This window comes from Dunckerocampus dactyliophorus, chromosome 1 (genome assembly GCF_027744805.1).
Source record: "Dunckerocampus dactyliophorus isolate RoL2022-P2 chromosome 1, RoL_Ddac_1.1, whole genome shotgun sequence".
Lineage (NCBI taxonomy): Eukaryota > Metazoa > Chordata > Actinopteri > Syngnathiformes > Syngnathidae > Dunckerocampus > Dunckerocampus dactyliophorus.
In genome coordinates, this window is record NC_072819.1 from 24,619,767 (window position 1) to 24,645,020 (window position 25,254).

Below are 25,254 nucleotides of genomic sequence, written 5' to 3' on the forward strand. Positions count from 1 at the left end.
TGAAATCAATCTAAAATTAAGATAGATTTAATTAATTCTTCGGTCAAGTGCATTAAATTATAAACAGCCAGTGTGATGCCTTGTTTAGTTTATCTGTTTATATTCCGGCTTTCATGCCTTTGTTTTGTAGTACATCCTGTGTTGTTCCGTTTTAGTTTCTGTAGTCTTTACCTTCCTGTGCTAACGTACCTGACACCACAAATCCTCTGCATCTCTGTTGAATAAATGTAAAGGTTAAATTAGACTCTTTTTTTTCTTTCACAAAAATCTCTTGTTGATAGTTTTGGTATACATGCACAGTCATAGCAGATTTTGTGTTTAACCATGCTCTTCATTCTTCAACTAAGGAGAACGAATGTCTCGTTTCATGTTATGTTAAAATGGTAGTTCAGACAGTCTGAAGTATGACTGTGTAAAGGTACTGCTATAATTTCACCCCTTTATTACATCGCTAAGAGAATACACGCTGCGCTGAGTCTGACTTGCATAGCCTCAATACAGCCAGGTGGGAGCGCTGTTCTGCCAGTAGAAGCTTCTTTCCAAAAGTGCTGTTTGTTTATTTAAAGTAAGAGTGTATTACAAGCTATATTATACACTGTATCCTGAGTTAAGTTGGTCTTTTGATAAATAAATTCCTAAATATTTGTACTGACGCTATTATAAAACAGGACTAACTATGTGCGTCATCACTAGTGGACACTGTAATGCGAGTGAGGGTGGTTGAAACGTCATTTGTATGCGCCCCTGTTTCGTTTAAAAATACCACGCAAAAGCCGATTCAGGGCCATCAAATATATTTTAATGGCTATATATTTATGTAGCTATACTAATTTATTCTGCTGTGCCTCTGCTTAAAAGCTGTCATTTAGCTTAGCGTTGGGCAAGAAGTGGAAGTGAGCTCAATAAAGTGGTACGCAGGCTTTTTCTTTATATCACCATCGCTGAAAAATACATGATGACAACTTTAACAAGGCAGGACCTCAACTTTGGACAAGGTATGGCACAAAACGGGTTTAAATCCTTAAATATTCATATTTATGTACTTATTTTAGTAGTGCTAAAACCAGCGGTAGTAATGTTGGCAACAGACTACCACTGTTATTGATACTGTTGAGATGTCGCGTCGGCAAAGAGACGTTCAGAGGCTCTTCAGCTGCTTGAAAGGAAGTTTCTCTTTATTTGGGCAGGCAACAGTAAGGACGGAACTTGCAATGAAAGGGGTAACTACAAAGAACACTAACCATGGCCATAGTGTAGACCCTAGACTTCCAAAGTGGGGTACGCGTACCTCTAGTGGTACGCAGATTGCTGTAGGGCAGGGGTATCAAACTCGTGCCATGGAGGGCTGAGACATTTCTTATGACACTCTTATTTTGTTTACAGTTAGACAACATGGGGTAAACGGCGATCTTATTTTGCAGGCCGGATGTGTGTCCTGTGTGTGTTGAGAATGTCTATAAGACGAGCTGGATGCAAGAATGAACGTGCTTCTTGTCTTTTTTCAGTCAGAGCCTGCATGTTATTATTGGGCATTGCAAAACTCTCCTGCATTGTAAAACACAACGTGGTGAAAATATACTCATCCAGCCTGAGTCGCACACACACAATTGCACTAGCATGCTAAGCTAAGCTACCCCCGCTAGCTTCATTCACGCTCCGTAAGAGGAGGTTCCTTCAACTTTCTTCGGTATTTATGGCCATTTCAACCTATTTAGTTCGGGAGGAGGCGGTTTAGTGTAATGATTGTGCCACGATTGAGTGGTCAGCCGAGTAAACACTACCCCACATGAACGTTGACAATGACAGTATTTCATTCACATTATGTCCATTTCCGCAAGATTTTGCGTTTAACAGTAAATTCTGTTTTTATTGACCAATTCCGCGATTCCTTTAACGTGGAAATCATAGGGCCGTACATTCTGTGACAAACACGAGTCAGACTACATAGGACACCTCTGGTCCTATAAAAAATCTGGTCTTTTGGACTGTCTATTTGAGCAATTAATCGCTGAGCAGTATGCCGAGGACATCCTCAGCTCCGGATAGGACAGTTCTAGTCCTATATAGTTAGACTAGTGTTTGTCTTGAACAGATGAAGCCTACTCGGATGAAAGGCGAAACATCTAAGACAACCTGAACAGTCCAGTTGCGATCGATTCAGTACCCTGAGAATACAATGACCTGGATGAATGAGAGTAATCACAGGCACATCCTTTCTCAGTTGAGCAAGTTTTTGTTTTTTTAGTCTGCATTTGATGCTTTTCAGTCATATCCAAATGAGCTAAGGCTAGTGCTTAATTCAGACAAATCCAAAGTTATGGTCTTCTCAAATGGAAAACGACTACCCTCTGAGCTCCCTACAGTCAAAACAGTTGAAGAGAAAGAAATTAAAATGTCATCTTAAGCTTTATTATCGATGAAAAGCTGTCCTTCAAACAACATATTGAACATCATGTACGTAAACTGAAGCTTTCATTTAAATAAACTTTAATTTCAGCGACTTTTTTACCTTTACTGGATTATCGCGACCTCCTTTTTATGAATTCATCTCTTTTAAAAAAGCTAGACGCTGTCTACCACTATGCTTTACACTTTGACTGTCTGTGGAAATGGTGTTTACCATTGTACGTTGTATGCTCCAGACAGACACGAATAGTTTAACAATAGTTAAATAGTTTGTAATACTTTGTTATTGTGGTTGGCGTTTGTAATGTTGTGAAACTGCATGTTCCAACACAAAATTAGAGACAATAGCAAGCTGCTTTCTTTCATCCAGTGGTTGCTGACATCTTGTGTGAGTTCCTGGAAGTTGCCATTCATCTCATCCTATATGTCCGTGAAGTTTATCCCTCTGGAATATTCCAGAAGAGAAAGAAGTACAACGTCCCAGTGCAGGTACAGACGAATGCATGTTTTACGTACATATTTGAGCCTGTCCAGTTTCTGTTTTTACCTCCTTAACTGAAATCATTGTTTGTTTTGTAGATGTCATGTCACCCTGAGTTGAACCAGTACATCCAAGATACACTTCACTGTGTTAAACCACTCATTGAGAAGGTAAAATGGGGTGCTGACAGCTTGAATGATGCAGATACTTCTCTTTTTTTTCCCCCCATCTTGAGTTCCTCTATTTTCCTGGCAGAATGATGCAGAGAAGGTGGTTGTCGTTATCATGGACAAGGAGCATCATCCGGTCGAGAGATTTGTGTTTGAGATATCTCAACCGCCACTGCTGTCCATCAGGTTTTCCCATTTTTACTTTTAAACAGTATCAGTAATAGGAGTGTGACAAAATATTGATATACCGAGCTATTGCAATATAACCTTACGATAGATGATTGATACACTTTCGCCGAGTATCGTTTTTTAAAAAATTATTAAAATATAGCCGCTATATTCGTCTTTCACAATTCCTCCTCAGTTGAGTGACCATTTTGCACATAAGCCAGGTGGTGCTCCTCATGAGAGTGGCAGAAAATTGGGTGTAATAATTTGCAAAGGAAAATTAAATTTTAATCTTTTTCTTCAGCTTTGGTTACTTTGTCTTATTATTTTGTACATACAGAATTTCCTCTCTACATCGCGGTTCACCTTTCGTGGATTCGCTCTTTCGTGGATTTAAAAAAAATGCAATTTTCCAAGTTTTTTTTTTTTAACAGCATATGAACGCACATTGTGTTCTGTGTCCTTGTGGTGTATTAGAGTGATCTATTGGTGCTCTGTTGCATGTGTCTGTTATTGTATTTAATACTGCAACCAGTAGAGGGTGTTGTATACTCATGTGAGAGTTGAAAACATGTCCAGTTTGTCTCAGTAAATATAGCGCCAGTTTGTAAGTCTTGCCTTGTATGCTGTGGTTAGTTTGAGTGTTTTTTTTTTGTTTTGTTTTAGCTCGGACACATTACTGTCTCACGTGGAGCAGCTGCTGAGGGCATTCATTCTAAAGATCAGTGTTTGTGATGCTGTTTTACACAATAACCCCCCAGGTAAGGGTTGTTCATATACATAAGTCATGGAAAAAATGATTAGACCAACCTTGTTTCTTCAGTTTCTTTTTAATTTTAATCACGGTGTTGGTGTGTGTTTTATCGTGTGTGTGTGTTAACCTCCACCTCCACCTCAACCTCCTTTGAGTGTAGAAAGTTGGCAGTCTGTTGCTTTGTTGAAGGAACATCCATTCCATCTGGTTCTCCTCTGTTTTGGACTGCCCTATCTTTTGACCTGGGTGTAATTCGGAGCCCTGTGAGGATCACATTGTTCATTTGTGCATTCTGATCCATCTCATCAATTATATTTCTCATTTGTTCAGTGATATTCTCCTTTGCTTCTTTCTCTTCCTCAAGAGTGGTGTGCTAGGCAGCATTATCCTCAAATAGTGCTTTGATATTATCCTGTAGAACCCTGACATCATTGCTTAATGCTCTATTTTCTTCCATACGGTTTTTAACTTCCTTAAGAGCAGCTCACAGGGCAGCATTGTTTCCAATAATGCCTTGATATCGTCTTACAGAACTTTGAAATCAAAGGTGACAAAGTAAAAAAGTAAATTAAGTAGTAAAAGTAAAACTGACAAAATAGTGGTATTAGTGTGATACCTTAGATTCAATTTCTCATAACCTTTGAGTTTTTTGTTTTCAGTTTGTTCGTAAGCGGGCCCAACTTTGTACATCCCTGCTTTAATGAATGTTTGAATAATTTGGCGATTACAGCATAAGCATTGAATAGATCTGAAATGTTGACTGTATGTTGGCTGCAACAATACAGCACCTGAACCCAACTTTGCATGAATGATAGACATCCCAGGAAGTCAGGTCAAATAAGCACGTTCCTTGGCTATAATTTTCAATGCAATTTTGGGGATAATTTTACTGTTTCAGAAGAAAAACATGACTTTCATATGTTTTTGGTTCTGACCATAACAAAGGTTGTAATGTTATTTTTTCCAAATCGCAGATTGTTCATTCACAGTGTTAGTTCAGACAAGAAATGCTGCAACACGCAACATGGAGAAGGTTCAAGTCATCAAGGTGAGCTTTAAAGAACACATGATATACTGAAATTATACAAAACACTAAAAACGCCACATTTTTTATTTAGGATTTTCCATGGATAGTTGCTGACGAGCAGGAGGTCCACATGCAAGAGCCCAGACTCATCCCATTAAAGACGATGACCTCTGACATCGTTAAGGTGATGGAAGTAAACATATCCTCAGTGAACACTTGACTTCACTTTACATTTGTTGCTTGAATATTTACGACCAGTCCAGATACACAGGCACTAACAAAACATAATTTGTCTTAATATTTTGGCCTTGTAGGCATTTTAGGACACTACAAAGATAACTTTTAGGAAAACATCTACCAGACCGAAGATTTTCCAAGACTCAGTGTCCATCTTTGTCTGTAGACTTGCCTTCTTATGATGACCTCATACTGTGTATCATGATGTCCTTAACTGAATATTACCTGTATATTCAAGTGTAATAATGAGTAATCACAATTTACAATCATTCCACACATGTGATTCCCCTTTTTCTCAATACACTATAGCTGTTGTAGTACCTTCTCCGGAAATGGCTTTATTCTGATTGGTGAAAATGGTCAAATGCATTGGTGTAATAATGCTACCTGCTGTTTTGGCAGACAGCTAATTAATTTAATTATGGTAATGGTTTAATTTTATTTGAACATACATATTGTACATATAAGTTACAATGGAATACATCACATAGTACAATTCGCAGTTCCACATGTCCAAAAGGAGTAGGAAGAAGCAAAGCTTATTTAATCCTATTACAATTTCATGTAAAAAGGAACGTCGAAGCATATTGTGTGATAGTTAACTTTTTGGAAGCTTATATGGACTGCTCATAACCACAGCGGAGATAACTAGTCTGATTCAATTAGTTGGTTAGATGTCTGTGACGTCCCTTAAAGTCAGAAAAATCATGGGTAATTGGTTCCAGACCTGGTCGTGGTAAGTACATTTCCATAAAGTAGGATTTCTTATATACGTACATATGTTTTAGTAGTTACTGTTTACTGTTTACTAAATACTTTTTGTTAACATTAGAGCCCTCTAGACATGAAATAACACCCCTATAGTCACCTTTACACTTGTATTACCCAATATAGTAGACATAATAACAGGCAATAAGACATAATATAGACTCAAACATGTTTCTATTAGGAGAGTTCCTTGTTGTTCCTTTTTCACTTACAGTTGACAGTTCTTCTTGTGGTGGCTATTGTCTCATCGATGTCACATAATATAACATTACTGACACCTACAGACCAGTGTAGAAAATACTACGTAGTACAAAGTGTCTTTCAATGTTTTTGAAAGGTTTTATATTTGTATTTTAGTTCATTTAGCAATTTTTATGCTTAGAAATGCATATTTTAGAACTAAAAATAGGCCATAGTCAACCATGAAAAAGGAATGACTTATTAATTAATATATAAAATGTGATAGAGTGAAGCCACGAAATCAGAAGCACAATGTGGCGAGGGATGACTGTATTGCTTTTACTGCATAACAATTAATGCTTAAATATAATTTGAATGAAAGTAATTCAATAAATGATAAATATCCTTTCAATTTTAAAACATACGTTGTGAGCATATAAATACAAACATTTATAGAATGTCTTTACTTTGTTAATGGAGAATCGTACAAAAGTCTGGTCTTGTGGATATTTGTCTCACAGTGGCACCTGTATGATGTTTTATTCATTTTTTCTGCAGAATTCTCCCACACCATAGCTAATTAGGACATACAGTTAACCAGTATTTCAAGTCTTTTCTTTCATCTCTTCCATGTGTTACAGTCGTCTTATATGTATACCATCTCAACTCTCTGTCTCTTAATGCTACTTTTTGTTTTGAACAGATGCAACTCTATGTGGAGGAGCGAGCCCAGAAGACGCTACATTAATAAAGAGTTACACAAGGTGAATGAAGTAGATGGTTAGAGATGAATAGGTGTTTGGGGAAATCACAAGTATTACTTGGGATACATTTACTCAAGAATTGATTACATTACAAATGCCGCAGAATGTTTGTTACTGTATGTTCTTGTGTGTGTGTGTGTGTGTGTGTGTGTGTGTGTGTGTGTGTGTGTGTGTGTGTGTGTGTGTGTATATGTATACAGTATATATATATATATAAACTGCTAAAAAAAATAAAGGGAACACTTAATCAATGACAATGTCAATCACATGTGAATCCCCATCAAACTGTTCACTTAGGAAGCAACACAGATTGACAATCAATTTCACGTGCTGTACAAAAGTAATAGACAACAGGTGGACAGCAAGACACCCCCAATAAAAATAATATTGTGAGTATGATTTTGTTTTCAGCACATTCAACTATGTAAAGAACAAAGTATTTAATAAGAATGTTTCATTCAGATCTAGGATGTGTTATTTTACTGTTTCCTTTATTTTTTTGAGCAGTGTGTGTATATATACTGTGTGTGTATATATATATGAACTAAATATCATGATCATTTTTACGATTGAAATGTACTTACCATTAAATGCACTGTGCCAATAGAGTGCCCCTTTGCATTGCTTTGGCTCTACTGCTTAAAGGAAAAAAGACACTTTTTTTTTTTTTTAAATCAAGAGCACAAAGTATGAAGTATTGGGAATAGGGCTGGGAATCTCAGGGTACCCCACAATACGGTATGATTTGCGATGCACAGCTCCCGATAATGGTAATATCTCAATACAAAGATAGGGTGAAACAAAAAAAAAATACATTTCATAGTTTGTATTTTGCTGCATTCAGCTGGGATAGGCTCCAGCTTACTCATGACCCTCATGAAGACAAGCGATACAAATGGGGTGGAATTTGTGCAGCATATTTTAACCAGACTACAAGCAGCAATGGTACAAAAAGAATGAGGATGTTTTAGCAACATAAGTTTTTAGTTTCGGTGTCTGAAAAACAGTAAAGCTATGTTAAACTAATTCAGAAAACACATCTCATGTCTCACAAATAGAACAATGCTATAAAGTAGAATCCTATCAAAAACAAATATTTTTTATAGCATTTACACTACTCCTCCATGTCTAGTCGCGGGACGCAAAATATGCAACTTCAACTTGAGCCACAGACGTTTCTAATCTAAACCAGCTTGCTGTTTTTGTGCGCTATGTGAAAGATGACATGATAAAAGAGCCTCTTACAACAATCTTTCATGGGACATGGTTTCTGCAGTTTGTACGGACGGAGCTCCTGTCATGCTGAGGAGAAAGTCTGGTTTTGGTGCTCTAGTAAAAGCTGATGCACCACACATTGTTACGCATTGTATTCTGCACAGGCATGCGTTGGCAACAAAAACCTTGCCTCCGAAAATGGCAAAAGTATTAATAACTGTTGTGGAATGTGTGAACTATGTGCGAAATAGTGCTCTGAGGCACCGCATCTTCAGTGAGTTGTGTAAAGAAATGGGCTGTGAATTCGAGGTACTTCTGTACCATACTAATGTTCGGTGGTTATCCCGGGCACAGGTACTGAATCGTGTTTTTGCCATGCGTGTGGAATTAGCCCTGTTTTGGTAGAGCACCACCAATGTCATGCAGATTGCTTCAAAAATTCTGATTGTCATTTTAGCATACATGGCTGATATATTCGCAGCTCTCAATCATCTCAGTCAGCAGATGCAGGGTGGTGGAGTCAACATCATAGAAGCGGAAGAAATCCTGAAGGCTTTCAAAAAAGCTACCATTATGGAAACAACAAACAGAGAACAACAACTTTGCAAACTTTCCCCTTCTGGACGACTGTGTAAGTAAGATCGAAGATGTGTCTGGAATCGGAGACGTTTCTGTACCCATGGCACTGAAGCAAGCAATTGCCACGCACTTAAATGAGCTTTCAAAGTCTCTCAATGGATATTTCCCTACAACAGAGTCATATGCAGCATGGGTGAGACAGCAGATGTCAATGACGAATACCTTGATGAAATAATTGAAATTCAACAGAGCCAGGTTCAACAGCAACTCTTCAAAACAACAACGCTCTCAACGTTTTGGTGTCGACAAATGGAAAAGTATCCAGTTACTGCTAAGAAAGCCCTGGAATTTTTTATACCATTTGTTACAACATATCTTTGCGAGCAATCCTTTTTGAGGATGCTGGACATAAAAACGAAGAAAAGGAACTTTGCTGTGTTAATGACATGAGAGTGGCACTTGACAAGGTGAAGCCACGCCTATCTGAACTGGTCTCTCAAAGGCAACAGCAGAAGTCACACTGATTTGCAGGTATGTTTGTTGTAAGTTCATGCACTGTGTTGGTTTTGTTCTCTGAACAAGGTGATATTCATGCACTGTTCATTTTGTGCACCAGTAAATAAGCATATACCTATGTCTTGAATTTGAAAAAACATTTTTTTTTAAATTTTTCACGAAAAAAGGGTTCGGTGAATGGGCATATGAAACTGGTGGGGTTCGGTACCGCCAACAATGTTAAGAACCACTGCTCTAAGGACTCCAGAAATGCAGAGTATTCCGTATTGGCGCATAAGCACAAACAACAGTCAGGACCCGTCCCCCCACCTCATGGCGAAAGGAAACTACCTTCTCGTTAAACTCCAACGTACAGGCCCTGAGCTAGGGGACAACACGAATTGCCACCCCTGCTCGTCACCTCTCACTGCTGGCAACGCCAGAGTGGAATAAAGACCAACCCCTCTCAAGAGGAATGGTTCCAGAGCCCTTGTTGTGCCTTGAGGTGAGTCCGACTATATCTAGCCGGAACTTCTCCACCTCACGCACCAGCTCAGTTTCCTTTACCACCAGAGAGGTGACATTCCACATGCCAAGAGCTAGCTGCTGCAACCAAGGATCGGACCGCCAAGGTTTGCGCCTACGGCCACCACCCAGCTCACTCTGCACCTGACCCCTTTGGCCCTCCCACAAGTGGTGAGCTCATGGGAGGGGCGACCCATGTTACCTCTTCGGGCTGTGTCCGGCTGGACCCCATGGGTGCAGGCCATGCCACTAGATGCTCGCCATCGTGCCCCACCTCCAGGCCTGGCTCCAGAGGGGGGCCCCGGTGGCCCGCGTCCGGGTGAGGGAATCTTGGTCCAAAGTTGTGTCTCTTCATTGGGGTCTGTTGAGCCACTCTTTGTCTGGTCCCTCTCCTTGGACCTGTTTGTCATGGGTGACCCTACCAGGGACGTAAAACACCCAACAGCTTAGCTCCTAGGATCATTGGGACACGCAAACTCCTTCACCACAATAAGGTGGTGGCTCAGGAAGGAGGAGTATATGTCAAATTGATAAATTACACAATAGCACATCTTGGAGCCACACCCTCTTTGTCAGTGACATGAGTGGACAAACACAGCTCATTAGCATTAAAGCTACAGACACACAAAATCAGCATATTCCCAGGAGGGCTTACTAAAAGCACTTCTGAACTGTTTTAAATTATCCAGTGTCCTGTTTGTTGCAACCTTCAGACAAAAAAGGTTGACAGATGGTTACATATCCTAATAGGGTAACAGGGTCAAAATGTGATGATGAATATATGCATGCATATCTATTTATGTTAAACACCACACATTACGTCTTTTTTGGTGGAAAACATAGTGAGGTACAAATATACTTCATCATCAGTGCGATATGATTTATAGAACAATCAAGTAAAGGACAGATAATGTAAAACATTGTTTGTCTCAGTTGATGCTCAACACCAGAAAGGACTTCAATGACATAATACATAATAGTGACATAATACACAAAAGTACATACCCCGCTGATACCATGTGGGAAAGCAATTACAAAAACACATAATTTTTGGTCTCTTTTGTTACTTCAACATAAATCAGCAGCTGTGGATGTAGTACCCTGTCACATATCCTATCAAATAGATAGACACCAGTACAGCCAAAGCTCCAGCTGTCTTCACTGCAATGCCTGTGTTGCCTGTACACATTCTGTTGTAGAGCCTAAACGCAACACAAGGGCAAGTTGTTAATATTTTTTTTTTTTTAACTCAGGAACTGTAACAACTATTGTAACACACTTGACTTTGTCTCACCTCATTGTGGTGGTCTGCGATGCCTCCACGTTCATGTTGATGTTGTCCTCATTCCAGCGATCATATTGCACACTGCCTGCACTGTTGGCATCCATGTAGGAAGTCCTCTGGAATCACTCTTAACTGTAACAAAAGGGATTTAAGAACATGATCCTTATTTACGAACATGATCATGATTCCCCATGCTCACCTGTACAACCTGACAATTTGCCTCAGCGCCTCTTAACGTCTGAGAGTGGTGAGCCCTTGTCCATAGTTCATATATTCACTGGGCTCAGTCTGCCGTAAATCATTTGTTTTCTTCCAGCATATGTATCACTTGCATGGTACCAAAAGTGGACTTTGGCTGCACTACGCATGGAGGGTGAACAAAGAGCTGTTGAATTGCTCTTCTTCTAAACAGTTTATAACCACAGGTCTATTAAATAAGCCAGGTGACACAAGGCACCATTGGAATAGAACAGGAAGGGACATTTATGCTGAATTTCAATAAAATTTCTAGAAACTTACCATGGACACACTTCCCTTGGACTTAATGGGAATTGTTGGTTATATTTTTCTAAAAAATACAATTATGAACTCTTTGTTTTTAGAGGACAAGCATACAAAAACAATATAAAAAAAATATTAATTCAAAAATAAATTTTAAATAGACTACTTTGATTAGTGATGTATTTTTTGCATGTCAAACTAATAAAATTAAGATTGTTTAAATAACAGTATATGTAACCCCTCAGTATCCAATGTTCCAATCCAATGTTACCAAACAATATTTAAAAATATTATCCATCCATCCATCCATTTTCTTGTGCTTATTGCATGGGCAGCGTCTCTGTAGGGAAGCCCAGACTCTCCGGCCACCTCTTCCAGTTCCACTTGCAGGAGAACAAAGCATATCGAGGCCAGCCGTGAGACACAATCCCTCCAGCGTGTGCTAAGTCTGCCGCGTCACCTCCTCCCGGCTGGGTATGTCCAGAACACCTCATCAAGGAGGCATCCAGGAGGCATACGGGCTAGATGCCCTAGCCACCTCAACTGGATTCTCCCAATGTGAAGGAGCAGTGGCTCGACTCTGAGCCCCTCCCGGATGACCAAGCTCCTCACCGTATATCTTAGGGTGAATCCAGCCACCCTGCAGAGGAAACTCGATCGTGTTCTTTGAGTCACGAAAATGGCTGGTACTGAAGGGGTTGTCTTTTGAAAAATGGCTGGGATTGAATGAGTTAATAAGCCCACACCAGCTCCCCTGCTTCTCCCCTGCGGCAACTCCAGAGTAGGACAAGGTCCAGCCCCTCGAGAGGAGTTTGGTTCCAGAACCCTAACTGTGGGTCAAGGTGAGTCCGACTATTTCTAGTTGGAATGTCTCAACCTTTTGCACAAGCTCGGGCTCCATCCCCACCAGTGAAGTGACGTTCCATGTCTCAAGAACCAGATTTGGCCGCCAAAGACCAGGTTGCCCAGGAGCCCACCCTTGACTGCCACTAGAAACACATTGCACCGGACCCTTATTCTTGCCCCACAGGTGGTGGGTCTACGGGGGGAGAGGCTGCGTGGCTTCTATGGGCTGGGCCTAGCCCACTCCCCTGGGCCTGGCTCCAGGGTGAAGCCCTGGGTCCCACGTCCGGGCGAGGCGCGGTCCGTCCTCTTGTCTTTTTTGCTAGAGTCTTCTGAATCACTCTGTCTGTCCCGTCACTTAGGGCCTGTTTGCTTTGGGAGACCCAACCGGGGCATTTAGCCCCAGACAACATAACTCCTAGGATCACTCAGGCACTCAAACGCCTCCACTACGATAAGGTGGTGATGCACGGAGTCGTTAAAAATATTAGTCATCAATATTATGAATCAATATTAATACATTTAGTATTATTTATTATTAACAATATTAATTAAAAAATTATGTAATAAAATATATTGAATGCATGCAAAATGGATTATACACTGGGTTCCTGCACATTCATATTCACCTTTCACGTCCATGTTAATTTGCAGATTTTTAGTAAAAAATGAAAAAAGACACGCAACATTATTGTTGATTAGTTTTTGGCAACAAAGTGTATGTTGTGTGCAATAACTGCCACTATCAGTTATGAGTCAAGAATGCTGACCTTTGGAACCAGCCTTAGCTTGGGCAAAGCTCACTAAAAAGCAAGCTACGCTCTATCTGGAATAACCACAACACAAAATATAAATTCCGCTAAAATTGTAACTATTTTGAATTAAGTATATTATGATGTTAAAGGAGGTGTCTCACTCTTATTTCTTAAGGCGTTAGACATTTAAACTTAATGTCCTTTTCATTTAAAAGAAGGGGGTTATGTTTTCTTTTATCTCGTCGCTCCTTCCAACATCCCACTTGACAGGGTTGTGGACTCTGAACATAAGTCTACTGTGCAGTTTGCTTCAAGGTGAGATCAGTAATGCTATGCCGAGATGTTTTTATTTCAATTATAAGAGATGATTTGTGATATAATGAAAGGGTGTGCGTGTGTATAACCCACAGGACTGATAGGTGCATGTGGCATCACAGTGCTGAGCTCCCTATTGAGAGTGCATTTATATGTTGAGGAAGTAAGGTCAGTGCTTTTAATGCAGTGTTTCTATTCAATACAGTCTTTTGAAAAATATCTTCTGCAATCCACAGTTGGTTTGATAAAGCAAATGCACCTAGTCAAAAGGTCCCTCTGAGGAGGAATAAACGTGGACTGGTGGGGATGCTCCAGTTCTTCTTCATGGTTGGTATACTGGCTGTTGTAGGTTCTCGTGTGGCCTCCCTGGTGGTCCTCGAATTCTGTCTTCGAGCTGTCTCTGGATGGGTTACACAGGGACGAGTAAGTAACCTATGATGTGGAAACTAGAAATTCTATGTGAACATTTAAGAGATTATGTCTTTTGCCTCTAAAAAAGAAACAGAAGATTTTAGTGCTTGTTAATATATCAGAGCATATCAAAGCAATCCTGACATACTGTGCAAATATGCCTCCATGTGCTGTGGGCAGTGCAAGGGATGACATTTAATGCGCAGTTTTGATTGCTCACTGGTACTGCTTAGTAAAGCACTTTCATGCAAAAGTGTTACAGAACCATTTAGTGTTTAGGCAGAGAAAATTATTAGCAACATGAAATTTGAACACTTGACTGATGACAACGGAACTAATAATGATAATTTTTTTCCTATTAAACCATATCAACTGAGCCATAGTTCATATAACACATTATTACTAGGCATCTAATCATCTCGGGTCAACGGTGCTAGTGGTTAGCATGTTCGCCACAGTCAGGAGATCGGGAAGATCTGGGTTTGAATCTCCGTTGGGCATCTCTGTGTGGAGTTTGCATGTTCTTCTTTCTCCGGGTACTCCGGTTTTCTCCCGCATTCCAAAAACATGCTTTTATGTTAATTGGCGACTCAGAATTGTCCATAGGTATGAATGTGAATGGTTGTTTGTCTATATGTGCTCTGCGATTGACTGGCGAACGAAGTCGAAGTCAGCTGGGATAGGCCACAGCATACCCCTGCGACCCTAATTAGGATAAGCGGCATAGAAAATGGATGGATGGCTCTAATCATCTCGTGGTGATATGGTAATCATCAGAATGGATTTTATTTTAACTTATTTTAATTAATAATATAGTACGTAATGAAATACTTTGAAAATTTTTGTCTTTTCAACCTTAGTACGAAGGACTTTTAGGGCTTACACTGAAGAAGGGGAAAATTAAGAGAATAAAGTTGTAATATTATAAGAAAAAGTTACAACATAATGAGAGTACAGATTAAAAATATTGTTGTACAAAACCCTTTTTTTTAACATTTGTGTGTAGAAGTATTAGGTACACACCGAAAAAAATGATCCAAATTCTGACAAAAGCCATAATATTCTAAGAAAAAAGTTACAATATTACGAGACTGAAGATGTATTTTTTTTTTTTTAGTAAAATGTTGTTCCAAACAGAGATTCTATGATCTGTAATTAATTGATCTAATTAATCTCTTTTAATGTCACCTAAAATTGCTGAGAAAAGCCCTCACTTTGAGGGCTCACTTTCATTTAAATTTGTTACATTATTACGACAGATCAAAATATTCATACAGTAGTGTGGAAAAAGTGTTTGCCCCCTTCTTGATTTCTCATTTTTTGCTTTCCACCACTCAAGTTTGTCACACTTAAATGTTTCAGATCATTAAACAAATTTTAATTTTAGTGAATGACAACACAACTTAACACAAAATGCAGTTTGTAATTAAACTTTTTATTATCAAGGGAGAAAAAAATTCAAACCTGCATGGCCCTATGTGGAAAAAGTCTAAACCTAACTCTAAACCTAATAACTGATTGGGCCACCCTTAACTGCAATCAAGCATTTGTGATAACTTGCAATAAGCCCCTTACAGCGCTGTGGAGGAATTCCATTTATGACAGCAGGACTTCCAGGTCCTGAAGCAGCAAAACAGCCACAGACCATCACACTACCGCCACCATATTTTACTGTTGGTATGATGTTCTTTTTCTGAAATGTGGCGTTACTTTTTGCCAGATGTAATGGGACACACACCTTCCAAAAAGTTCAACTTTTTATATTTTCCCAAAGGTCTTGGGGATCATCTGATTTCTGGCAAAATTGAGAGGAGCCTTAATGCTTTTGTTCAGCAGTGGTTTTCATCTTTCTGCCATGCAGGCTGTTTTTGCCCAGTGTCTTTCTTAAGGCCCTGTCACACCTTGACGATTTAGGCAGCGCATGCCTGACGTGATCATTTTGATGGCATACGTTGAACTGCCGATGTTTTTTTTGCAATTTTGGGCATATACATAGTGTATTCATAACGAGTTCGACGTATACATGACGTATTAGTAACTTATATAGAACGTTTGTGTAACTTATAGGCAACTTATATCAACGAATGCGAAGCGTGTTGCCGGCGTTCACAACTTATGCCCAATGCCCAACGCCTGTCACACCTTGACGAATTAGGCAGCTTACGCCAACGTATGAAAAATTTGGCCAATACGCTGGCGTATGTCAAATAAGTTATGTGTAAGTTTTGTAAGTTAAGAGCGCGCTGAAGCACGCCAGCATATGTCGTAGTACGTCCAAGTCGTCCGAAAATTTCGTGCATGACCCAAACTTTTCGACGTATGTCAGCGTATGATTCATACGTCCTGCATCCACGGGCAATAAGTGATGCGATCGTTGACACCCGTTCACACATGTTATTTGTAAGTTACACACAAGTCGTAATACGTCAACATACCTTGAGACAAAACTGTATCTTCTTGGCAAGCGTTTGGATGAGAGGAGATGGAGGCTGTTGTGTTTGAATTAGCAGATAAGTTTGCAGCTTGACCAGTAGAGGACACTGTGACACTGGGAATGGAACCAACGTTTTTTTTTATTATTATTACTGTATTAGGCGTTAGAAAGGTGTTAGAACCTGCGTCATCTCCATCAGAAACGCCTTTCCCTCCTGATGGTTCCATTCCGTGTTTTTGTTATCCAACTGTTAATTCATAATGCCCATGGTTTGATGCACTGTTAGTGTAATTTGTAATGCAGGGGTCTCAAACTCAATTTGCCTGGGGGCAGCTGGAGGCAGAGTCTGGGTGAGGCTGTGCCGCAAAAAGGGATGGATGACAGTATGTAAAGGAGATTAGTGATAGATTATGAAAAGTGGCATATGGAGAAAGCATACCTTCTTCCCTAGGGTTACAGAAACAGGGAAGAAGGAATATGAATATGAAATATGAATGAAGAAAAGCGGAAACAAGGGGGATAGGAGGAGGGGGGCAGGAAGCGCCAAAGACATCCATGAAGTAATGTACTGTAAAGGTGTGTCAAAATAAAACCCATCTTTGTGTAATTACACATAAAAGGAGAAATTAAAATGCACTGTTACATAGGTCGGAGTTTCGGAGAAGAACAAACACACAGCAGCTCTCTGAGCGCCATCGGCCATGATCGAGATCGCTACAGACAGACATAGGCTGCATCAGAGATCACAGCGTCTCCTTCATGTCTGAGCAAAGATCAAGATTCAAGAGTTTTATTGTCATATGCACAGTAAAACAGGAAGTTATACTATGCAATTAAATTCTTATTCTGTTCATTCTCCCAAAAAAAGAAAGAAAATACAAGAAAATGAATAAGAACAGAAGTAACATTAATACCAATAAATTGATCGGCGGAGAAGCAGTGGCGCCGAGCGGAGTCAGCGGCTTCACTGATTCTCCTCTGCCCAACTGAGTGGAGGAATGAATGAATGAGTGAAAGGTGGTGAGGCGTTGGACGTACTGTCCGGCCAAGGTCCCGCCCTCGAGAGCCATATATACCTCACCGTGATTGGTTCGTTCAGCCGAGATCCCGCCCTCGAGAGCCATATACCTCACCGTGATTGGTTCGTTCAGCCGAGATCCCGCCCTCGAGAGCCATATACCTCACCGTGATTGGTTCGTTCAGCTCCGCACACGACAAGTGTCATTCATATCAAACTTGCGGGCCACACGAATATTAATCTTTCATATTAAGACGGGGGCCGTGAGTCTGAGACCCCTGTGCTAATGCAAACACAACAGCCTCCACCTCCTCTCATCCAACGCTTGCTTGAAGATCCCCAGCGGTCTCTATCTCCTCTCAGCCAACGTATGACAAGAAGAGACGCAAGAAGATACAGTTTCGTCTCAAGGTATGTTGACGTATTACAACTTGTGTGTAACTTACAAATAAGGTGTGTGAACGGGCGTCAACGATCGCATCACTTATTGCCCGCGAATGCGGGACTTATGAATCATACGTTGACATACGTCAAAAAGTTTGGTTCATGCACCAAATTTTGGGACAACTTCAACGCACTACGACGTATGCCGGCGTGCTTCCGCGTGCTGTTAACATATACAAAACTTACACATAACTTATTCAACGTACGCCAGTGTATTGGCCAAATTTTGTCATACGTTGGCGTAAGCAGGCTAAATCGTCAAGGTGTCACAGGGCCTTTATGGTGGAGTCATGAACACTGACCTTAACTGAGGAAGTGAGGCCTGCAATTCTTTGGATGTTGTTGTGAGGTCTTTTGTGACCTCTTGGATGAGTCGTCGCTGTGCTCTTGGGGTAATTTTAGTTGGCCATTCTCGCCGTTTTAGTTTTCGTCATTTGTGGATAGTGGCTCTCACTGTGGTTTGCTAGAGTCCCAAAACTTTACAAACGCTTTATAATCTTTCCCAGACTGGCAGATCTCAGTTACTTTCTTTCTCATTTGTTTCTGAATTTCTTTACATCTTGGCACGATGTCTAGCGTTTGAGAATCTTTTGGTCTACTTCACTTTGTCAGGCAGGTGCTATTTAATTTCTTGATTGAGAACATGTGTGGCAGTAATCAGGCCTGGCTGTGGCTAGAAAAATTGAACTCAGGTGTGATAAACCACAGTTAAGTTATGTTTTAACCGGGGGACAGTCACTTTTTCACACAGGGCCATGTAGGTTTGGATTTTTTTCCTCCCTGATGCATATGTGTTCAGTTGTGTTGTCATTAACTAAGTTTTTTAATTTGTTTGACGATCTGAAACATTTAAGTGTGACAAAAATGCAACAAAAAAAACCCACGAAATCAGGAAGTGGGCTAACACTATTTAACACCACTCGATGTAACAAGAAAGTGGTTTTATAAAGTCCTTTATTGTTTTTAACAGACTTGACCAGATGCAGTCCTAGCCATTTACATTTCGCTGTATTTGAGACCAATCCCAAGTGCTGCCTGCAACCTTTAGTTTCGAACACCAGGGGGAATATTGCTCTTCCTTTGTCAGTCTTAAAATAATTAGAAAATAAAAATAGAATAAAACATCAGGTCTATAGAAAGACTATATTCTTTCTATAGTCTTTCTATAGTCTATAGAAAGACAAAAAACAAAGAGAAAAGACAAAACAATAAGAACACTTCTGAGCAACGCAATGCATTTGACCCTCCTGTATTGCGGGAAATTGGTTCCAGACCCGACCGCAGTAAGTGAATTTCCACACAGTAGGATTCATTCTTAATAAATGGAATATTTTCGTAGTTCATGCATAGAAAACCTGTTTGGTAATGATAACAGTTTAATTTTATTTGAACATGCATACAAGTTACAGTAGAACACATCACGTAATACAATTCACAGTTCCACATGTCCAAAAGGAGTAGGAAGAAGCAAAGCGTATTTAATCCTACTCCCCATCACTGTACATTTATTCACTTCCTGTATTTCATATGTGATCTTTTTAATGCAACATGCAAAAGTGATAAGGTAATGTAACAATATGGTAATATAATTGTCCAGGTTTTTCCACAATCATAATAAATAGTAATGTGTATATATATATATATGTATATGTATATATATATATACATATATATATATATATATGTATATGTATATATATATATACATATATATATATAAATAATAAATACAAGTAAACATAAGTTCAAGACTCTTCCTTATATATGGCAAACATTAAATTGCTTGTATTGTTTCTTACAATCGCTCATCTTAGTACATTGTTTGAGTTCCTTACTCAATCCATTCCATAATTTAATTCCACTTACTGAAATGCTGTGGGTTTTTAGCCTTGTTGTCGCGTATTAGTGTTTTAAGTTTAGTTTTTCCCTGAGATCATATACTCCTCTTTATATATAGTATGACATGTATGACATTTTTGGGTAACAGGTTATTGTTTGCTTTATGCATAATTTCAGCTGTCTGAAAATGTACTAAATCAGCAAATATTAATATTTGTGATCTTTATCAGTAAAGCATTTGTATGTTCTCTATACGCGGAATTATGGATGATCATAACTGATCTTTTTTGCAGGACATTTAGCAAGTGAAGATTACTTTTCTCTACACAATAAGTTAGATAAGGTAATACCAGAGAGCAGTAAAGAGTATGGAGTGATTTTTGGTCAAGGACAAATTTAGCTTTATTCAATATTGAATTGTTTCTCACCACATTACGTTGTATATTTTTAATGTGAGATTTCCAACTCATTTTTTCATCCATTATGAGCCCCAAAAATGTATTTTCGTTCACCCTTTCAATGTCCACACCGTCAATTTGTATTTTTGCATGCATATTCTTTCTGCTATTCACAAATAGCATTATTTTAGTTTTACTTAGGTTCAAGAGTAATCTATTTTTATCAAACCATCTTTTTAATGTGACATTTCATCTGTGACTTTTAAAATGAACTGTTGTGTGCTTTCCCCAGAAGAAAAAGCAGTAGTATCATCTGCAAATAATACTAACTTTCAGTCTTTCGTCACTTTACAGATGTCATTAATATTCAAGTTGAACAGTTTTGGTCACAGTATTAACCCCTGGGGTACTCCACACGTAATAATTAAACTTGCAGATGTATATTCTCCTACCTTCACATATTGCTTCCTGTTAGCTAGGTAGCTTTTGACCCAATTCAAAACTAACCCTCTGATTCCGTACCTTTCTAATTTTGTAATTAGGATGTTGTGATTAATTGTATCGAAAGCTTTTGTCAGAACCATAAATACTGCAGCTGTACACTTTCTGTGGTCTACAGCTTTAGTAATTTCCTCCGTGATTTCAATCAGTGCCACAGAGGTTGAAATTTTAACTCTGTATCCGTATTGGCTATCCATGTGTAATTCATTCTTATTAATAAATATGTCCAACTTGTTATTGAATAGCTTCTCGATCATTTTAGAAAATTGTGGTAATAAAGAAACTAGTCGGTAGTTTGTGAATTGATGTTTGTCTCAAATTTTTGAAGATTGTAACTACTTTAGCTGTTTTAATTTTGTCAGGAAATTTACCAGTCTGGAACGATAAATTACTGATGTATGTCAGGTGTTCTACAGTCTTATTAATAACCCTTTTAATTGTTTCCATTTTGATTCCAATACAATCAGTTGATGTTTTGGCCTTACAATCATTGCCAATATAAGTGATTTCCTTTTTTGTCACATCAGTGAGGAACATGCAATTAGTATTCCTGTCTGTTTTCATTCCTTTCCTACACTGTCCAGAATTTTGGAATCTCTGAACTGATTCTAAGTTAAAAAATACACAGGACTTGATGGGAAAAGTCCTTTGTGTCAATAGATAGTAATCACATGAGGCGTGGATGTTGAGAGTGGCGTGAGAACTTTATCTCAGCCATGGGAAGAATGTAAATTTTGGGACACATCATTAGTAGTGTACCTTTGAATCAGTGGGTGTTTCGGCCTTTCAACACTCGACACTCTCATCAAAGGCGGCCAACTACAAGGTGATCAAGCCTGAGGCTGTGTCCCATGCCCAATCATGTAGTGCCTGGAAAGTGGGGGGAGATGAGCTAGGCAGTAAGGTCCCGACCTGGAATAAAAAAAAAACTGCCCTGCCCACCGGGTCATCGCTCAGGAAAGGGGTGCGTTAAATCTTCTTTAGGTTCGTCAGGTGGGAAACCTCCTTCATTGGTGTTTCGATGATAGGCCCATGACATCTCCAGAGAGCTCATCGGCAACACCTGGCGTCCCAGGTTTGTGCCCCCCCTCTGCTTTGAGTCTAGCAAGTGTCCTTGCGCTTGATCCTTAGCCACTGGCTGCTTCTTTCGGCTGATTCAGAGACTGATCTTATTGTCTGTCTCAGAGCCTGTCCATGAATGCCAAGGTCTTTCATAAGCCTGATGGTAGAAGAAGCCACAAAACCTCTGTATCCTACTTCAGCTGGATAGACCTTGGCCTTCCGTCCTCGTTGTTGTGCATCTGCTGCCAGATCTGTGGAACACAGTTTCTTTCGTTCGTAGGCCTCTTCGGTGAAATCCTCCCATGAAACCGTGAGCTCTATCATGTAGACCGCCTTTAGTGAAGGGGACCATAGCACCAAGTCTGGACTGAGGGTGGTGGTTGCAATGTCTGGGGGAAAGATTAGTTGCTTGCCAATATCAATTGCCAACTTCCAATCCCTAGCCATGGCTAGCTGTCCACTTTCTGGTTTGGTAGCTGCTAACTGGTTAGCCTTCAATTTATTTATTGTAAACTTATGAAAGGGTTTAGAATGGAATGGGGAAGATAGACAAAGTAAGAAGCCAAAAATGTACCACTTCCACACATAATAGGAGAAGTTTTTTTTGGCTGGCTACATGCAGTGTGATGGTAATGTAATGTCATGGCTCATTTATTTTTGTGTCATTACTTATGCATAGTGGCCAGAATACTACATGACTTGCATTTCAATATTTTGTTAATAATAAGAGTCATATTCAACAGAAACAGAGATCATTAATTAAATAATTTTTGAAAAGCTGCAATAGAGTGAGGGAGCGATATTCAAACCACGATATAGCGAGTGACGACTGTATTGAACACTGAACTAGCTGAGGTCCAGTGATCTCCAGTTATAGCAACATGTGGTTGTTTTCGCCGACATACATCTTGCTGATTTGGTCGTTATTGTAGTCTTGTTATTGTAATCATATGGTGGCTTGTATGGTTAGTCATTAGATGCAGTTTGCAACACCTGTTAACCCCTCGTCTTACAATGTGTTTATTGGCCTGCAGTTCATTGCAGTCCACTTGGCATATAATAAACAATAACAATGAACAACAACAACAAATATGTTGTTGTCCAAAGTCAAAGCTGATGTGTGTGAATATCTTGCTTTGCCTAAAACGCAAACATAATAGGACTTCTTTTATGGATGACTAAGAAAATTTAAAATATTCACATTTGAGAGGCTGAAATCAGACGATATTTACATTTTGAAATGGGCTCTACTGTACAGGGAAAAAAGTGGTAGTAAAGAGTAAAGTCATATGATTATTTTTAAGAAGTGAAAATAAAGTTGTATAAAAATGTTATGCAACCCTTTTTTTAAACCCTGTAAAATGTTGGCTAAGTTCATTTAAATACGATAAGCAGATGAATGAATGAAATAGTCTACAATTAATTCACAGGGTTCTACTGTTTTCTAGTGAGGTGTGAGGCATCCAGTTTGTTACCCAATAGGTCAACTGTGTGTATATTTTGTGTCCTCCAGAAGTCACTATCACTGCTCCAGCACCTTCTGATCCAAAGCCAGTTTTCCCTAGGGTGTGCCCTTACCTGCAGTCTCCACTTCCTCCACATGGGGTCGCCGCAGCGTTGGCTGTGCTTACTGCTGGCTGCTGCTCTCAGCTGCTTTTTGGCCAGGCAAGCTTCAGCCTTGCAACACCATGTGACGGCTCTATACAAACTGCACAGCTCGCAGCAGTACTGCGGCATTTGCATCAGTCTGATGACGTGTGGCCCAGGCCTGCTGCTGCCCATGCTGTGTAGGATACTGTTTATTGCCTTTGCTGTTGCTGTTATAGCGGCCATATCTATCATCAATCAGCACTTCCTGTCTGCAACTGAAGCACTGAAATTTTGGACCCCTCTGACTATCTGCTACACTCTGCTCGTGGTGTATATGGAGGGTGAGAAATCAGACTAGGATCTTTACTAGTAATAATAACTATTACTAATAATAACAACCCATTAGCGTCCACCATAGTGTGCCATTCAGGTGTACCTAATGTTGTGTCCAAGGTGTGTACCTACCAATAATGCCACAATTTCATTAAGCAGAGGAGCAGCACAGTCTGCCGCCTAGCAAGGCGGTCCTGAACGCAGTAGTGGTGCGTCTCGGTGGTCTGATGGTCCTGATGCTGACTGTTGGACGCTGGGCTGACGTGCTCCACATCATGGTGTGTTTCTTGGGCGAGGCCAGTTGCCTCATCCCCACAAGGGCTCTGCTGGATGCAACCTCCTTGCAAGTCAGTGATGTATTAGTTTTCAGAAAAAACATAAAAAGTGTACAAATATTCACACTAATACACATTTGTTATGGTCGCTGTAGAATGCATGATACAGACCTTCTGTATATGTTATGTTCTTATGTGGGCAGGTTGAAGAGGATTGGTTGAGACATGCTAAAAATCAGCACCAACGAAGACCAAGCGCACAAGAGTAGCATCAGACGTAATCTTTGCATTTCCTTTACATAGCAGCTTAAGCGTGAATCAAATGAAAACCTCATCTGATACATGGTTTTGTACTTGCACTATATTTTTAATTAAATACAGTATTTCTTCAAATATGTTATCTGTTGTGAATTAATGGCCACCAGCAGCATTGCAATGCACTGTAGATGAGCCCTGAAGAGGCAACATAAAATGTAAGCTTTTTTCAAAATTAAAACAAAAACTTACACATAAGACAGGAGCAAGGTGCTTTTTTGAAGGGCCTACTGCAAAAAGGTTCTTAACCTTTTTGACCTCGAGACCCAACCTTTTCATTAAAAATTTAACACCGAATTGGTTATCTTACTATTGATTTCATTTGTATTAAATATCTGATCTACTTACGATTTTACAGGCCTACCGTAAACCTCAAATGGCATGAAACCATGTACTCACCACAAAGATATTTATCATTTGGAAACCTGCACATACAACAACATGCCGACACGGCTATCAATTCAAGGTTCTGAAAGAACAAGGCTCAAGTCAGGCTGATTAACACAAATATAAATACAGATCTACTGCAACAAAAAGGAGGGACTTATAGCAAACTGATGAGAAGGCCCATGATGAATACCTGTACAATTATGTGGTGATTAATTCAAAATAATACGTTTTTTTTTCAAAATAAACTCAATAACATTGAAGTAAAATGCAAATGAAAATACAGCCTTATTGATAGTATGGCAATGGACATGGGACACAATGAATAGACAGACTCCAAGATGGAGGAGAACTATACCAGACAACTTTATATTGAGCTCATTGCTACACGGAACATGCAATGCATGATGAAGACTTCTGACTTGCAAACAGCACTTACATACTTTCCTTGAAACAGGTGTACGTCAACTTGATTAACGGCCCACTATTTGTAGCATGGGTAAACATAAATATGCAGGACTTTAACCATGTATGTCAAGGCATCTCTGTTCAACTTGAGAGGTGTACTTTTACTCAGATTTCAGTCTGCAGAGAGCATTCTTTGTATAGCTTTCCTGGTACAGAGAAATTTATGATCTGAATGTCAGAATCTTCAAAATAAAATGGAAAACTTTCTTCAATAGTTTCTATTTTTGCTCATCAGAGCCAGAAGTTGCTCATCAGGCATGTGCACAGACAGACTCCTAGTGGTGCTCAAGCACCTGCCCTTGTGCCCTTTC

General features: G+C 39.6%; 3 protein-coding genes across 5 annotated transcripts; 2 read left to right on the top strand and 1 right to left on the bottom strand.

Moving 5' to 3' along the window:
- Positions 1-721: 721 nt before the first annotated feature.
- On the top strand, positions 722-7,559 carry mad2l2 (mitotic arrest deficient 2 like 2). The gene is made up of 8 exons (XM_054791338.1): positions 722-995; positions 2,777-2,895; positions 2,986-3,057; positions 3,143-3,243; positions 3,892-3,986; positions 4,954-5,027; positions 5,098-5,190; positions 6,895-7,559. Exons 1-8 carry the CDS (start codon positions 953-955, stop codon positions 6,937-6,939), a joined length of 642 nt encoding a protein of 213 aa, XP_054647313.1. The 5' UTR covers positions 722-952; the 3' UTR covers positions 6,940-7,559.
- Positions 6,934-24,138, top strand: tmem82 (transmembrane protein 82). Of its 3 annotated transcripts, none has more exons than XM_054791310.1 (7): positions 6,934-6,955; positions 8,668-13,468; positions 13,564-13,636; positions 13,705-13,891; positions 23,089-23,506; positions 23,658-23,845; positions 23,977-24,132. In XM_054791310.1, the coding sequence occupies exons 2-7, from the start codon at positions 13,378-13,380 to the stop codon at positions 24,040-24,042; spliced, it is 1,023 nt and encodes a 340-aa protein (XP_054647285.1). In that variant the 5' UTR covers positions 6,934-6,955; positions 8,668-13,377; the 3' UTR covers positions 24,043-24,132. The 3 variants fall into 3 exon arrangements, with proteins under 3 accessions (XP_054647285.1, XP_054647294.1, XP_054647302.1); XM_054791319.1 differs by lacking the exon at positions 6,934-6,955 and having other exon boundaries at positions 8,666-8,801; positions 8,926-13,468; XM_054791327.1 differs by lacking the exon at positions 6,934-6,955 and having other exon boundaries at positions 13,379-13,468; positions 13,564-13,631; positions 23,977-24,138.
- Positions 10,848-11,158, bottom strand: smim1 (small integral membrane protein 1). The gene is made up of 2 exons (XM_054791353.1): positions 11,064-11,158; positions 10,848-10,971 (listed from the first exon to the last, which is right to left on the bottom strand). The coding sequence occupies exons 1-2, from the start codon at positions 11,156-11,158 to the stop codon at positions 10,848-10,850; spliced, it is 219 nt and encodes a 72-aa protein (XP_054647328.1).
- Positions 24,139-25,254: the final 1,116 nt, after the last annotated feature.